The sequence below is a fragment of the Pyxicephalus adspersus genome, chromosome 7, assembly GCF_032062135.1.
Source record: "Pyxicephalus adspersus chromosome 7, UCB_Pads_2.0, whole genome shotgun sequence".
NCBI lineage: Eukaryota > Metazoa > Chordata > Amphibia > Anura > Pyxicephalidae > Pyxicephalus > Pyxicephalus adspersus.
Window position 1 is genome coordinate 56,919,764 of NC_092864.1, and position 18,730 is coordinate 56,938,493.

Below are 18,730 nucleotides of genomic sequence, written 5' to 3' on the forward strand. Positions count from 1 at the left end.
CTGACTCAGTCTCACATTGATCTTTTGCCAGTTACAAAACACTGCTCCTTAGTTCCCCAGAGAATATATTTTGTGTCTCTAAAGAAACCTACAACTTATTTTCCTTGCTGTAGTGTTACACATACATGCACAAATTCAGTAAGTCCATCTTAAGTGGAAGCCAATTAAGCTACTTGTTTTTGGATTGAAATCCACGCAAACACCCAGAGAACATATGAACTTTATGCAGATCGTGTGCTTGCTGGAGATCAAACCCAGAACCGCAGGCTGTAAGGCGAAAACACTAATTACTTTGCCACCATGGAATTACTGAAGGCCAGTTACAAACTGCAATATTAAAAATAATAATTTACTAAGAAACAAGAAGTTTTTAGCAGGGGAGTAACCAGGTTAATGCTGACACTGCTGGCAGTTGAATTTGATTGACGCAAACCCACAAAGCTCTAAATCAGCTCTTCACTATTCTGCAGAGATAGAAATTCTTTTCATTTAATGATCATCATTTTGTTTTCCACTCACGATCTAAATGGCCAGCTATAAGCAGGTAGACCGTGCGCACAAGAGTTAAATCCCTGTGAGCTTCACTGCAAATACTTTGAAATGCTTTGTACTTTATCTTTTTTGTGTAAGCACAGAAAGGACATGCACCAGTAAACAGGGGGCTTGAGCGAAAGAGAGAGGGAGGCAGGGACATGATATATATGGTTTTCTGTAATGCTTTGTTCTGGAGAGAGACACGTATTTCACCTTGGCACAAATAACTAACTTCTCCTCTGCCAGAGGGCCAAGCAAGGCATTGCAAAATGACTTTACCCTTTTACTGCCATAGGAGATGGTCTCTTATCAAGCTTTACATGTAGTTTATTAGGTAAATACATGATTAGATGAGGCATGTATACAGTATTTATTACCACATGTGCTAAGGTAAAAAGGAACGTTATTCTTATCCTTAATAATTTTATTTCAACTGTCATTTTTCTAAGTCAAGGTTATAAATAGGAGCAAACATATGCATGCTTTATGCTATTATAATTTATTAGGATTTAGTACATATTAAAAAAACAGTTATATATTTTGTTTTTTGGTTTTGGTAATTGGTATGTTAAAGTTACATTGATCATTCTGCACAAAATAATCTATATTAGAATGTCTGAGCACCTTGGAAAATAAAAAAAGTACAAATATCTGAGAAATGTAGCAAGCAAGATGATCAAAATATATTACTGAATGTATAAAAGAAGGTGTTAGCACTAATCAAAAGACAAGAGTATGGTGTAAACATGGACAATTATTACATTTAGCTGCTAGGAGTATTATTACATTAGTTTTTGAAGTAACCACACATTACATCTCAAAAAGAAACATGGGTTAAATATTAAAACCAATACGTAAATAAAAAAAATTGGTGGCACCCAATTTGTAATCATCCTGTGAGATACTCACTCACAGGACTTTTTTTTTTTTTTTTTAAGGTTGGATGATCGATGCTGACAGTCGTCCTAAGTTTAAGGAATTGGCAGCTGAATTCTCAAGGATGGCAAGGGACCCTCAACGATACCTTGTAATACAGGTACATACTCCATACCACGTTCTGTAACAAAATAATGTAATTATGTATATTTATATTCTGTGATTCTACTACTAGTATGATTTTAGAAAATAATGTAAATATCCCAACATTTGTGCTGTTTTGTGCTGCAGCACATTTAGGATTGGAATGAATGGGTGCTGGGTCTCAGGTATGAACATGTCAGTAGCTGGGTCTCAGGTATGAACATGTCAGTAGTTAGAACAGCCTGTGTTGCCCAAACAAATAGATTTCCTACTACTGTTCATTCTTTTGAAAAAGGAAAAATTTGGCTGGTATATTTGGGAAACGTAGACAGGTTTTCTTTTAGATACTTTCATACATAAGGAATGTCTGTATTACCTAACCTGCATATGCTGTTTATGTAAAAAGTCATATTCCTGCAACCTAAATAAAAACCTTTGTCCAATCAAAACATCTACTACTTTGACTACAGGTAACAGTTAGTTATTTTTTGCATTCTATAGTATATGTTTACTTTGCCATGCTATTATTACTACTATATCTTTATAATATATTGCTATAATGTGCTATACTACAAACTGTTTGTCTAATTCAATTATCCAATGGATCATGCGTTAGAATAATTATTTTATCTAAAGGATATCTGGTTTAGTAAATATAAATTTACTACTGTGCTTCCATGCCCACTATGTCCTGTGCAGAGTAGGCTTTCTAAGAGCTCAGCACTACTCTTCACTTGTTTATGGTGCAAAGACACTAAAGATTTAGGTGGCTCTCCAAAGGGCTATGTTATATGAATGATGGTAATGCTAATACCAACTCACTAGTCAGAATTATGGAGTTTGGGAGACCATTTGCTAGTCCCTAGAGGAACTTCTCGCTTGCTAGGCAAACCAGCAAGATATTGCACCTTCATTAGCGAGGGATTAGCAGCAATGGAAAGCATGAGGAAAAGATTTCATAGAGGTAAATGAAAAGCTCTCCTAAGTGACCATGCCTTTTACGATGTGATACTATCAGCAGAATCCCCTGTGTGATATATAGGCATTAGAAGGTAAGGAAGGATGGTTGTCCTTTTAAAGGACTTGTTCAGCTTAGTTGTTCAACTAGGTGAATCTTACAATCCTGATATTATGGTCCTAATTTATTAAAGCTCTCCAAGGCTGGAGAGGATACGATTTCATCAGTGAAGTTGGATGATCCAGCAAACCTGGACTGGGTTTCCTAAAAGTAATGTGCCATTTGATAGCCTTGACCAGATCCATGCCAGGTTTGCTGGATCACCCAGCTTCACTGATAAAAGCATATTCTCTCCAGTCTTGGAAAGCTTTAACCTCCCTGGCGATATTCCCAAGTGTGGCTTAATTTTCGGTAACAAAAGTAGTAACCCAGAGCCACACTCGGGGTGGAATTGTAAAGGGCTTGCCTGGTCCCCACGAGCCTGGGGTGTCCTCCGGCGATGCCCGCCCGTCATCTGCGTCCCCTGGCCCAATATTCACAGCATGTGAGTGTGCGGTGGCGGTGCGCTGGGGGCGGGACCTGGTGGGAAATTTATGTATAATCTGTCTTTATTGGTTTTTAACAAAGGTTTTGCAAACAAATATAACATATAAAATAGAAACAGAGTATTGCAATAAAATTGAAAAACATGACATATAAAGTAACAGAACAGTCAAGAGGAGGGGGATAAACATGGTTAACAAATGAGAAAAACTCCTCTGCATCATATCGGAAAACAGGGTTGGGAGAGGGGAGAGGGGGGAGGGGAGAGAAAAAAGTGAGCGGAGCCGAAAGAGAAAATAGAAAGGAGGAAGTAAGAAAAGAAGATGAAAAAGGAAGTGGGAAGAAAAGGGGATAAGAAGAGCAAAGCACATAGCATAAAGTGGTAGCCAAACATATTAACAGTCTTACATATATGGCTAGTGAGTATCAATCACCAGTACATTTATCTGACATTCTTATAACCCATTACAGTAAATCATTGCGCAGTAGGCTATCTCCAACATATAAAGGAAAAACCAAACTGGTGGGAAATTTAAAATAACTGCTTTGACATTTAAAACGACTGAAATAATCATACCGGCAGGTTGGTTATTAAATCAGGCCCTATGTACTAAAATTTTCATAAATCTCAACTTTTGGCTGCATAATATATTTACTAATAAGTACTAATTATTGATTGATAATATTACCTGAGCAAAAATGTAAATCAAACCTGTTATTTTTTTTAAATCTAAATTATATATATATATTTTTTTCCAGTCTTGATTAACACATTCTGGCCTATTTTAACCAGGATGCTATTCAAAGAATCCTTGGATTCGCACCTCATAAATGTACATGTGTCTTCTTCAAGTGCCTACCAACCAATTTCATTTTCATTCTCATGTTGCTACAGTATAATCCAGGTTCATTGTACCTATTCTTGCACATTTGTGTCAGCTCTCCTATTGCTGTTATCGGCTGCTAGAATGTCTCCATTGTCCTCATTGATTCCTAGTTACAGCCATTGTGTGCAGTGGAAGATAATGTAAGACCATGATATCGTAGAGGATTGCAATGTGACACTTTCACTATTACGATGGAAAACCTAATTACCATAATAAATACCATAATGCAGGTGGTCTCGTGCATATGAAAGGGCACATAGAACAAGTCCTACAGAAGAGCTCTGCAATTGAAATGATTGCCTTAAATGAATGTTATTAGTACTTTTATCACTGTGTATTTTAATTTATAACATCAATGATTCTTTAAATATTTTAAAAAAGAAAGAAGAAGTAGTAGTAACATCATTGTGAAGTGCTAGAAATTTTAAATGGGCCTGGTAAAATTCAAAATGTAAGTAATAGCATGATAAGTCAGTTATCCACACATATTTTATTTTTAAAAAGCATTTGAACAGGAATTAATATCTAATGTGTTTTTGTAATAAATAAAGCATTATGGAACCAATGTAAAATAGACCTCTCACTAAGTCTAAGGCTGAACACACTTTACTGTGCAATCTTCTTTAGAGCTATTAATTGCTAATTAAGGCAAAGCCTTGCCTAAATACAGATACATTTATTTATCTAGGCGTGTAATATGGAAAACGGATATTGTATAGATATTGTACAATCAGACTGTACAGCACATGTCCAACAATAGATTGAAAACTGGTCTAAATACTCAGATATATTTGGTACACATAGAATCATGGCAGACTGGCTCCCATTCATCCTGTCCATGTGATTTTTGCAGGAATCACACTAGATATTTAAAGGACATTTTTCATCTAATCAATAAACTATAGCTGTATTTAAACCTAATATCCTCCTTACTGCATTTGTAGCTTGGCACTAGGTTGCCCACAATTGCATAGAACACCTAATGAAATTGAAGAATGATGAGAGACATTGCTAGCTGCTTAGAATTTTAGCATTTATTTGATTTTTGGACAGTGTATAATTTCAATGATTTATATTACTGTTTCTGTACATATTGGGGTTTTCTCTCACCTTGGGCCTGATTTATTAAAGCTCTCCAAGGCTGGTGAGGATACATTTTCATTGGTGAAGATGGGTGATCCAGCAAACTTGGATCGAATCTGGTCCAGGATTGAAAACATTTGCCAGCAAAAAACTTTGACAAAATCCATTCCAGGTTTGCTGGATCCCCCAGCTTCACTGATGAAAGTATTTCCTCTTCAGCCTCGGAGAGCTTTAATAAATCAGGCCCTCTCTGTAAAGTAGACACAGGTAGTAATATAAAGTAAATAAAGTGGGGAAGGAATGTTACCTATGTAATCTTTGTAGATATTTATTGCTATCTGTCCCATTTTTCTGGAGATATTTTTACTTTTTTTGGTTACCAGGATAGAAAATGGGTCAAATAACCCTAGAAAGGTCAAAGAGGGTAGTAACAGGCCCACAGATATTTTTGGATTGGAGTCATGTTCAGGACAGCTAGTACCTGCCTGGAATTTTTTTCTGTTCATCACAAGATGTTTTCATCATTTTACATACAGTATATACCCACATATGTCTGCATAGAGAATACCATACCAACCCATCAACCCCCTTCCTTCCCATATTTTAAATTCTGCAAATATTAATGGAGATTATTGAGGCCTGTAAAATAGAAACTGCAGATACCATTATCATTGGTATTATTACAAGATGATATAACATTACTTTCACCGTAAAATCGACAGCTCCTCTGCACTGCCTAAGGCTGTATTTAAACGTAAATATGATTTTATTTCTTAAATATTGATGAACATTTTCCTTTAAACCACAAAGGATTCCATGGAGGACTACTAATGAGGCTCTAAAACACTTTCCTGTGAGCCGTGCAAAGTTTCAAGGTGAAACTGCTCAGCTGCTTCTTTTTATACCATGTCAAACTGTAACATTCCCAAAAATTCACACAAGGAATCGCCAGACCCTGTCAAACACAGTCCAGAAATTGATTGTGCTAGAGAACCAGAGAGAAAAGGAAAGATAGAGCAACGGAGAAGCAGTAATGTGGATAGCCTCTTCTGGCGCATAGGTCTACAGATTCAGTCAATATGCCCCTGAAACAAATCAAATTATACAACAGTAGAAGGTCTGTCTTAATACCTTGAGCTACTTATTTCTGCTCTGTGGTGCATTTAGATGGACTTTGTATAACCTTTTTTTCTGGCTGAATTGAAATCTCATATTTTTTAAAATATTGTCCAATGCCCAGTATGATATACTTGTATCTGACATTCTGGATGGAAAGATTTATAGATATACCAGTGAAATAAATTAAGAATGTTCTATCCTTTTAGGGTGATGATCGGATGAAGCTCCCCAGTCCTAATCACAGCAAGTTCTTCCAAAATCTTCTGGATGATGAAGACCTGAAAGACATGATAGATGCTGAGGAGTATCTTGTCCCACAAGCCTTCAATATCCCACCTCCCCTTTATACCTCCAGAGCACGTATTGACTCCAACAGGGTAAGTGACGGCACTGCTAAACTTATGGGAATTTTTGTTATTGAATAAACAACCTGAAATGCAATATCATATGTTTTAATTTAATGACCGAGTAAAGCGTGGTATATAGGGCTTTAAATACACTACCTTTGCCATTCTTCACCCTATCTAGTTGTTTTAAAATAGGTCTCTTGCACTGTCATGGTTTTCTACATTTTGCACACAAGAACACTTGGTATATAACTGTTTTTTTAGTGTCTTTTGCTGCATTTTCCTGTTTGCACAGTTGGAAACATAGCCTATACAAAGTGAATATGAAAAAGTCCATTATACGAACAATACAAAAATGTGGTTTTTCAAACAAAATGTTTATCATGTTTTTGTGTTTTACCCAAATGTCCAGTTTTTCAAATACAACTGTACATAGTAATAGCGGAGCAGATAATTAAATTCAAGCTGTTATTACCCTGTAAGTACTTGGCATCTGGTGTTGGACTCTCGATGCTGTTTTTTTTCTGTTGGAGCTAACCAAGGTGCTGAAGCTTTCCCAACAACATTATTTTGGCCTATTAAACATCTGGGCTATTGAACATCTTGTATAGTTAAAGACTATTGCTGGCTTCATATGCTAACATCATCACAAATATGCTTCCATTTCAGCATATATATAAGTCATTGTGGTAGCCCGTAAAATGATACATTAAAGCCTACTAAACATAAATACTAACATAGTTTTGAATAACATTTGTGTTTGAATGTGCAAAGATTTCCAGAATTATTAGGTCCGAATATATATAAAAAGATGATGGTGCTGCAGGGAGTCCTATTTTCCTGCAGATAAAATGCAGCTTTTCATTACACTTTAGCATTACTAAACAAAAATAGTTTTAAATAAAATGTGAAAGGGTTAGACCTTCTTTGACATCTGGACAAGAAATAAGGAGCTGGGGTCCCTAAGATAGGTAGACGCCTTGCAATACAAACCTGACCCAATGGAATGTTTTCATTACACTATTATGGCAATTATGGGTTCCAAGTGGGACTCAAAACACTTTTCTAACATGCTAGCAGTATATTTAAAAATAAATATGAGAAAGTGTTGGGGGTAGGGGAAATTGGCCCAGACAGTGAATATAGGATTGGCCTCTAGAGCCACCTAAAAGCAAAAAGGTTGGAAAAGTATTTGGTAACAATCATTACATGGAAGTGAATTGCAGATAGATCTGCAGTTGGCTTTACAGTTAGCTACCCTTTACAAGCAAAACTGTCCTTATATTTATAGTATAACAATAAATAAATGGAAAATAGCATTAACACATAAGATAAGCAGCCAGACTATATTGGTAAAATAAACCTAATTCCACTTATATACCAATATCAGTGTCTGCAATTTAAGTTTTAAACAAAGGTAATGGGAGCTATTGACACCTAGTACGGTTATAACTGATGCCCTAACATGCTGCTTGGCATGTGTGTAATCTCAGCACAGCTGGGCAGGGGAGAAAGCGCAGTGCTTCCTGCGTGGTCAGAACCGCTTCGTACTCTAGTTTACTCATCAGCTCCATTCAAAGCTGAAAAAGAACCAGACAAGGAGCCCAATTACTGATGGCATTGCCATGAAGCATTTGCACAGGAAAAAGAAAGAAATTATCATCAGCTTTCTATTCAGACATAGAAAAATAAGAGAATTTCCAGTTTTTGGTGTGTTATGTTCAAGGCATAAACTAGAAGGAACCCTTTTTTTTACCCTCAATGATACTCTTCGGGAAGCACAGAATGTGCCTTGATTGCAGCTTTGTGCAGGAGGATGGAGAGCTGATGTAACAAAATGCACCCATCAGCCTCTCATCCGTCCCTTTTCTTTTGAGCTACTCCTCTTTCAGACTGTTTATTCTGTTTCTTTCTGTATTTGTGACACTATTCCAATGTGTTTGTGAGGTCAGATTTTGTGACAGAAGATTGCACAGCTGCCAAATTGGATGTATTTCAGACCGTAACTGATCTTCCTTTCATCCTACATTGAGCTGGAACATAGTACATACACAAAGGCGTTTAAAAAAATATATTGGCCCATCTTATTTTTTTAGGAGTTGAGCTGGGGAGTTGACATCATAAGCACCACACTACCGGTATCATTCGGTTTGTAGAGTAACCTTGAAAGATGGCCTTCATGGTGCTGTCAGTCAACTGAAAACTTGAACTGAAATTTTATTAAGTTGAACTGCAGTAAAAAAGCTACATATGCAGTGTATATATATATATATATATATATATATATATATTATATATATATATATATATATATATATATACAAGCAGTTTTATCTTTCAAAGGACAACCAGGCTAGTGACTTTTTCTTTACTCTCTCTTTTCTCCGCTGCAGTAATGCAATATAGCCTGGTCATCTCCCTGACCCCAGCCTGTGATTGGATTTAGGGGAAGAAGATGACCAATGACATTACTGGGCCCCATTTGTGCACTGCAGCATGCCTGATTGGTTGTCACTCTAGTCTACTTGCTACTGAGCAAAGGATGACAGGAGGCTAGTACTAAGTGAAATTCAAGTACTTATATTAACCATGTTAAAAATCTGCATCTATTGGTATATTTACTCAATTCACAACACTTTGGGCCTGATGTATTAAAGCTCTTCAAGACTTGAGAAAAAACATTTTCATCAGTGAAGCTGGGTGACCGCTTCCATGTTTCAATTTAATTTTATTTTCTTGCACATAGCAATCGCTAGTGCTGCTGCAACTTTTGTGCCCCTCAAACTCACTCTGCAGCATTCTACACCAGGCAGCATAGTTCCCCAACTTTGCTTCTGCTGTATTTCCCTCCTCTTGTGCTTCTGCTCCTCTGGCTTTTAGGGCATTTGGTTCTCGTACCAGGCCACCAGCCATGGCTTCCTCTGAGTGCCAGCCCTTTGTTCCAGTTTTGCACATCAGTTAAATCCAGCACATATATCTTCCTTCTTCCCCCGTGTTGCACTGGCAATCAAATTGGCAAGGGAAGAAAAGGGATGACAGAGATACATAAAGCAATAAGCCTTGTAATAGGAACAACAGTAGTTTATGGTGGTTTATGCTCCCTGGGACCCCCGTGGAACCCCTGCATCCAACAATGCTAATGCAACGTAAGGTAACATGGGCATCTAACGCAAAACCAGTCATATACAATATGCTGTAAATTGCTTTAAGTTGCTTTGGCTTCAGTTTGCTTTTTTTTTTAAAAAAAAAATCTGATTTAGACTGCTTTTGAGTTGATTTAAACTGCTTTAGGTAGCATTCACATTGATTGGTACAGAAAAAGAAAAGCAGCTGAGACGTGAACAAACATTTACGTAATCTGTTAGGCATATACATTTCTGTCTAGTGTCAAAATGAGCATTTCCCCAGTCCCCAACAACTTCTCTAACATATTGGCAATCTCCAAAAAATTCTGGTAGCATTTCTGTAGTCTCTGACTTTGCCTATTTTATATATACAACTTTAGTGATGTCTGGGACCACACTTGTGACCCCTATTTCATGTGTGTTGACTACCACTGCTCTAAACTACATTATTTTGGTAAATGTAAAAGTTTTTCCTATGTGTATGACTAGCTTTAGATATTCAAAATGCATTGCTTAGTCAATACTTTGTGTTTTATAAGAACTTAGTTTCTTGTATTTGCAACATATACAGGAAAAAATAATTTATTACAGTTGAAGAATACATGATATTATTATTGTCAACAATTGATAGGATATATGTGTTGTAAAAAGCCCACATGAGTACTTCTTTTAGAAGTGAAAAATATATTCAGTAAGTGATGTTTGCATGCATGGCCAAGAAAGGAATATTTGTTTCCACTAGAGACTTCTTCTTCGTACATTTTATATGGATTGCAGTTACTATAAAATGAATATTTGGCAGAAGTGCTTGCTTCATTCCATTGCTTATTCTTAATCTGTTTTACGTCGGCTGCTTAGCAGCATCGTTTTATAGTAGTCGCGTACTATCTAAAATAATTGTTCTTCATGTCTGTTCATTCAGCTACATGACAGAATCCTCATTTACATTTCAGTCTTCCTACAGCTCTATTATACATTTCTACCAAGTACTAAACAACTGTCTAAAAATTTCTGAATTCTTTGTGTGAATAATCAAAAAAAAAAAGCAAGCAAAGTTATCCTCAATGCAAGTTGGACGAGCTCCCAAAACTTAGCTGTTGGAATCGATTATTTAATTTATTCTTTGATTAACCAATTGATGTGTAGTTAAAACAAGACAAGAAATGTAGGTGCAGCCAAATACCCTTTACTGTCTAAAATATCTATAAAATATTAAATTACCTTATACTTTTTAAAGTATCATTATGTATTAAAATAGCAGATATATTCTTTTTTATTTTATACTACATTTCTACAATCAATGTATGTTGTATTAAATGTTGTTGGGACAAACCATAATAAACATTAGTGAGGTAATTACAATTATTAGAGTTTTCATGGGTCAAAAAACAGTGGCTTCTTTACAATCTTAAGTTGAGCTCTTTTAAAGAGTCATTTACGACTCGTTTTCATTTTTTAAATGACTATAAGTACCACATAAATTTGTGTTGTTTAGGGTCAGTTTCGACCCGGTTATAATATAAGAATATATAAAAATAATTAGTGCCAAACCTAAAATCATACACACACTAAAATGACCCCTGGGATCACAAGGTTTGCTGTGACTAGAGTAAGTGACATCAAGACATGTTTTGAATTGTTCATGCCATTGTCACTAAAAAAGTCATAAATTCTGTGACAAACTTTGAAAGAAAAAAATGTCAACGGGGACGTGTGGAATGACAATGATGAGGAATGCCTGGATGCTTATATTGGTGTTCTTCTTCTTGCTGGAGTTTACAGATCTTGTAATGAGGTCACTCATAGTCTCTGGGAAGCGTCATCAGGCAAAACAATTTTCCGGTCAACAATGTCACTTTCGAATTTTTGAATGATATCAAGAGTCCTCGGATTTGACAACAGAGATACTAGAGCAAAAGCTGACGGGCTTACTCCCATCAGGGGTTTCTGGGAGAGATGGGTGCAGCTCCTTCCACTGACGTTTCACCCTGGGCCTCAGGTGACAGTTGATGAATGTTTTGTCCCTTTCCCTGGAAAATGCCCCTTCCAGCAATACATTCCCAGTAAGCCAGGCAAATACAGAATAAAAATCTGGGCAGCCTGTGATGCAAAAACAAGCTATGCGTGGAATCTACAGATTTACACAGGCAAACCTGCAAAGGGCATCCCAGAGAAAAACGTGTTTTCCTCGATATGACCACTGGACTGTAGGGTCACAATATCACCATCATCAATTTTTTTTTACCAGCTATGACCTTGGACAAGAACTTCTCAGAAGAAAACTTACCATGGTAGGCACAATGAGAAAAAAATAAACCTAAGCTGCCAACTGAAATTTTGTCCAAAAAGAAACCGGAGTGTGATACTTACGTCCACTTTTCACAAAGATGCAGCTGTGTCACCATAAACTGACAAAAAGCCCATACTTATCCTGGATTAAATTAAAAACAAAGAGGTGGACATCCTGGACAAACTGACTGCCACCCACACTTGTCAGCGAATGACCAGGAGATGGCCAATGGTTGTGTTTTACAACATCTTAGATGTGTCTGCGTACAATGCGTTTGTGTTGTGGACCCACATCCACCTGGAGGTGGAACTCAACCAAAAATAACAAGCGGAGAATGTTTCTTGAGGAGCTAGGAAACTCCCTTGTCAAGGCGCATATTGAGCAGAGGAAACGGGTTCCCAGAGACCCAGTCGCTGTAGCCTTTGTCAGACAGCTGCAGAGCTCGCCAGGCACTCCATCCACGTCATCAACAACACAAAGAGCATCAGTGCCAGCATCCTTAGCCAGCCCTGTCTCAGCATCAACCAGCACAGCCACAACATTGGGCTTCTTATATTGGAGGTTACAAATTCTCCATTACAGTGAAGATTAGAATGTCACTTTTATATGCATTTAAAGATTTTTTGTGTTATCCCTGGAGCTATTCATGCACCATCATATGGGAAGTCATCGGGCTACAGCATAAGAAAGCCCTGGAGACCGCTGGAGGAACCCTACAGTTTTATGGAACCCTTGACTGACAACGGTTTGTCTGCTGGTACTCCTGCCATCATATCCAAGATGGTGGTGCCCAGCAGCAATCTCAAAAATATTTAGATGCCTACACAATGAAGGTTATTACTGGTTAGTTAAATGCATAAAAGGACTAATTAATCGTATATGAAGATTTCATTTAAAATGGTCTGGTCACAGAGTGCCTTTTAGATGAATTGCATTGTCCATGGATATTTGTTTCTTAAATGACACTTGCTAAATCCTTTTATTGATTATACGTAAGCTCCTTATATTATGCCTTTCTTGCCTTTTAGAGAAGTGTTTGAAATGAACAACTCAAAATGTTCCTCCAGTGATTTGGGCTAGCAAACAGGTCTGATTCCCATCTTCCCTAAGCAAACAGCAGCTCCATTTCAAAGGTACAGGCTGCTATTTGCAGCTGATCAGAGACAAGATCAAAACCAGATTGGAAAGAGCAGCCCCAGAGACAGGCCCTCGTTTGTTGTCAGAGCCGTGTCATCATGTCACAGAGATCACCTCTGTGTTCAATAGACAGGCCACACAATGCCATCTGTGCTCGCCTGAAAGTAGCTTCTAACTATCACAGCTCCAATCCTAATTGAGACGTGTTCATGAGAAAGGTAGAATGGGGGCTGGGGAATTGTATGGTGAACCTGCTGATTAATATATATCCTGGCTGATATTTCTGTTGTAGGATTTTCTACTATTGATTGTCTAGTTAACGCATTGTTAGCATTCAGCTACTAAGCAAAAAGTTTTACTTTTGTACATATTCTTTCTGAAAGAAAAAGTACATAACCTATTGATTGACACCATGCTGATAACAGTATGAGACTGGGACAACCTCTGTTTTTACACTTATACCAGAACATTTAAAAATGTTATTCTCAGTCAATACCAGCAACTTTTTGGTTGATCTTGCCTTGTTTTGGGTCCTGAAGCCTTATTAGTGGAGACCAATTGTTTTTTTTTTAGTAGTTTATGTACGGAAGTATTGATTCATGTTTTCTAGGTATTATTTATATGTCAGATTAGATTTATGCAGAAATTCAGAGTTATGTCTTAGCAGCATGCAAAAACAAAAGAAAATGATATTCAACAATCCAAATTACCAATCACAGATTACTTTTGCATAATATTTCAATTGAAATTAAACTCCAGACAGCCACTGATGCAGCCCTGTATTTAATAATATTTAAATAAGTTTTATAAATGCACCTTTAAGTTCTTATATCATACATTTGTAACACTTCAAAATATAAGTCTCCTACACAGTACTCTTACAGTACTCTTACACAGTAACTTTTTAACTGCAGATACATTTAACAGTTGCCTTAAGAAATGTAAAAAATGAAAAATAAAATACTTGTCCCTTTTGTGAGCCTAAAACCTTACCTTACACCAACCTTACACCAATCCCTACATGCACGTTTATTAGTTTTACTCTTCCTGGTCATTATGGGCAATTTGATTTGATTTCTGGATGGTGGTGGTGTCTAGCACAGAATCATACCTTTACTAGGTTTTTGCAATAGATACACTTAAACAGTGTATCCAAGTAAAGATGGGAAATGAAGGCATTATTTATGGAATATGTTAACTTTGAGGTTTTTGGCTAGCTGGGTTTGGTTAAAATGTATCAATACCCAAACTTAAAGTAAAAATGATCTGTAATGAAGTACTTACACATAATCATGGATTTGTATGTGTGAGCAACTTTAAAAAATAAAGCATACCTGATGGCAATGCAATATGGAATATCTTTGCATTGTAAAAGTATGCATTTGGAATACTTTCCATTTATGCCATATTCAAGTTTACATCAAGATTAAATCGAGAATAATGGCCAGGGCATGTAGGGTAATTATTCATAGTGCCAAAAACTTTGTGGAGAACACCAACACTGTTGATCTCTCCTTTCTGAAATGACCAAAAAACAAATCAAATTATTTTCACTTTGCCTCCTGGATGCTTTATCTAAGATAACATATTGCTGCAACAACCATGGGCAGAAGTATATAGAATCTCATCCAAGTCTCATGTTCTGACAAGGAAAGTGAGAAAACCATTATTAAGATCACAAGGACACTCAGTACTCCTCGGTGCCCCTTTACACTTAGCTATATAATACAAGGAGTATAGTGTAATTCTTCTTGTAGGGCCATGAAAATAAAAATTGTTTTTTTTTACTAATGTAAGAGTATGAAGCAATAAAAAATTAGGCAAAATTTAGGCAAAAGAAAATAGCTCAGCCAAATAATACAATGCACAGATGGAACAGGCTAAATTGTATTTACTACGGCAAAATAATTACAAATTGATGGTGACATTTACACATTTTTGTTTTTTGCAAGAACATCCTTTCACCTTATCTGTCACAGGGCAGCTGTTTCTTTTTATTTATTTATTTTGAGACTGACACACTGCTGGAACAGTGGACACTGCACTATACAAACTGGTCACTTACATACAAGGTGACACATCATTCAGCTATACTACCGTCTGCATTAGCTGTGTTCAGAATTTAAAAAGGATCTATTATGGATATATAAATATATACATATATATATATATATATTTATATATATATATATATATATATATAAAGAAACCTGCATATATAACAAATACAAACAATGCCACTGGAAGAGAAAAGAACCCTTCTCCATCGGGCTAACCATCTAATGGTATCTATGCTTGTCAGATTTCTTTCACTAGAAACAATCTTCCTATTTGTTTCCAGTGACAGTACAAGGAACAAGCACTGTATGTACAGAAACTGTACATGTCCATCCTGGGCAGTTGTGTAGTGATCTGCTGCAGTAGATTGCCAAATGAAATCCGGGATTGGGTGATGGAACATGGCAAATCCCCAAAGCAATTAGGTTGATTAGTATAATTTGGAGGTATTACCGTAACCTTTAGAAATGTAAAAACTCATTGAGCCGGGTTTATTAAAGCTCTCCAAGGCTGGAGAGCATACACTTTCCACAGTAAAGCTGTGTGATCCAAAAAACTGGAATGTATTTCTTTGTTATTTGTTAGCTATTGTTTTCAATCCTGGACCAGAGCCATAGAAGGTTTTCTGTATCACCCACCCATGTAAACAATCATAGCTGAATTAATGAGCCACTTTTAAGTTACTCTGATCTACTTGCAATCCCTGCAAATTAGGTCATTGCCCTAAAACTAGTAACCAGTCCTTGAATAAAAAGGTTCTTGAGTCAGGAAGATTCTGAGACTGAAATTCTATCATAAGTATTCCTAGAAAAGTGTATTCCTAATATCAGTGCATATTCTGTAGGTCCTATGGACGGCGCATGATTTGCAGATCTGCTTGGAAGAACATGGCAATATTTAGCTACTTTTTTTAGTGATAAATTTACGCCAGAGAAAGGAAACATATTGTTGGCTTTATTGGTAAAGCCTGAGGACTGATTTGAGAAAATATAGCGTAATCACCACCATTGATGTTTTCAGAATAACACTCTTAGTTTGTTTCCCATTCAATAATTAAAAATGTATCCTTCCTATGTACCTAGGTATAGCTGACAGGTGGTCTCTGAATAAAATAATTTATTAATCATATGATACCTGTAATTCGCCATGCTAAGACAGATCACAAGCGTTTTTGACATCATATAACCAGACAAGATCTATTTATAATACATGGGTATAGAGGCCATGGGAATCTTAGGACTCATGTATCTTGCTACCCCATCATCATACATATTGATTTACCATCCAGTCTCTCCGTGCACAGAAAAGTCAAGCCTACATTTTGACATGAAAGCATTAAAAGAAATGCAAAACACCCTGCTGAGATAGCAATAAATTAGATTTGAATGGAACTGTGCTTAGTATTCCGAGATCTTAATGTCAAGCCAAGGGAAATGTCTATTACTGTCATGTTTGCTGTAGAACGAGTTGATACAGGTTCTGTAGGTTACTGCCATCAAACCTTGTCAGTGCAGGCAATCACAAGATGACGGCAACCAGCCCATAGTCTCATTTTGCTTAAGCTGTCAGAAGCAGCTGAATAATTCAAATATTACCATGGGTGCATATGTCCTTTCATTGTTGAGCCTGTGATACAGAGTATAGTGACACTTCATTATTTTAATCATTGTAATCATTTATAGCATTTGATACTGATACTACACATTTTTTATACTATTACTTTCACTGTATTTTAACTGTAGCAAAATGTAAGCACAAGACTGGCTCATTTTTCTGATTTAAATAGCCATTTTTAATTCAATGGAACTGCGGGATTTGGGTGTAGTAGTCCAAAACAAAATCTTTAAACTAATTTGACACGCTTAGAAGAGTTTTCACTCAAGAAAAAAAGGAAAGCAATAGTATTATGTGGGAAAAGTTAATTGCACAATGCAAACATAGTTGTGTCCTACTTTATAGAGGTCCATTTATAAAGGAAATATATTAGCCTATTGTTCATAACACTAGGAATAGCCAATATATATATATATATATATATATATAGAGAGAGAGAGAGAGTGAGAGAGAGTTGGGGAGGTTTCCCTATCACCCCATAACTTGCTTTAAACAAAGAGCAGACATACCAACCATTGCCTTACCATACAAGGGTTGTTTTTTTCTATTTACCTAAGAAATTCACCTGATCATTTATTTATTTACTTGGAAATGTCTTTGTTTGATCACATCTTGGAGCATACACACATCTTTACTGTTGGACTGCATCAATTGCAGTGTGTTATAGTACTGTCATATGATTTTTCATCAAGGATGACTAATTATATTGAATAGGTTGATTGAACTGAACATCAATCAAATATGGGTCAATTACTGTATAGCTAAAAACCAGAGCTGTTGAGTATGTATGCAGTTTAAATGTTGCTGTTTTGTAATAAAAGATAAACAATGTGTGTGTCACTAGCATTGAACAGTTGTCACCAGAAAAGATGTCCTCATTTGAAGATTCTGCCTCACCTCTTTTGGTTTTGATCTGCCTGGTGACAATGGCCATTTGGACAAATAGAATGAAACACAGTAGGGATACACACAGCAATATAAATCTGGCAACATTTCGATTCCTTCCTATTTCCTTCCTGTTCCAAATTCCTAAAAATAAACTAATCACTACAAGATAAGACAGTCTAGCTCCTTGGTTCATTTGTAAATAGGTATGATCTTTCTTAAAAACATAAAACTTTTTTAACTAAATATATGTATTTTTATTGTATGAAAGAGTAATTACATCCATGATGTGGAGTCTTTGTGATGCATGCTTTTTTTCTTACTATCTCATGCAACACATAAATTCTTTTCATTCTTATTCCCATCATTCAATTTCTCTTTCCTATCAGAGTGAAATTGGACACAGCCCTCCTCCTGCCTACACCCCTATGTCAGGAGTAAGTATTCCACCGTGGCCTTTAATCTTTGTCTTGACTTTGACCCTTTGGTTGTTTCTGGTTTGTCCTAATATTAGTGTTACCTAAGTGTTTGTGCATTAATTTTGCCATTAATATGCTATAACACTCAGCCCAACCCAACCTTGATAATAACCTAGGTTTTCCCTAATCCTTCCTCATCCTTGGTGTGTATGTACCTTACTCCTTACTTGGCATGCATCACTTCCATGTCCACATTTAATGCCAATAAAAGGCTAGCTAGGCAGATTTATGAGACCTAAGGAATAAATTAAAGCAGAATAAATATTGACCAACATACTATGGGGCTGGGGTGGCAGGCATGGTTGGATTACATTATATAATTTGTCAGGGTTAGCTGGGCTAGCTTGTTGTCCACTACATGCAAATACTGTTGGAAATAGCATCCAGTATTTGTTACAAGCCTAAAAAGTAATGTGCATTTGTTCGCTTTGCAGCCATGCATTCATAATCCCTATATATATATATATATATATATATATATATAAATATATTTGGTTAAACAACAGTTCTCTTTATAAATGTATGTTTGAATTTTTTTTAACTGTTCAGACTTAATAAATCATGATCGCTTCAACAGCGCTAATATTTCTAGGCTTATTAATATATATATCAAATACCTAAGTGCTTCTGTTAAGCAAAATCAATCAATGA

General features: G+C 36.3%; 1 protein-coding gene across 2 annotated transcripts in view; it reads left to right on the forward strand.

The window, feature by feature from the left end:
* Positions 1-18,730, forward strand: part of ERBB4 (erb-b2 receptor tyrosine kinase 4) — a 510,543-nt gene that overhangs the window by 482,471 nt on the left and 9,342 nt on the right. The window contains exons 24-26 of one of the 2 annotated variants that reach the window (XM_072418550.1): positions 1,473-1,570; positions 6,351-6,521; positions 17,990-18,037. In XM_072418550.1, coding sequence (XP_072274651.1) covers positions 1,473-1,570; positions 6,351-6,521; positions 17,990-18,037 — 317 coding nt within the window. The remainder of the gene's footprint in view (positions 1-1,472; positions 1,571-6,350; positions 6,522-17,989; positions 18,038-18,730) is intronic. The other variant, XM_072418551.1, reaches the window with a different exon arrangement.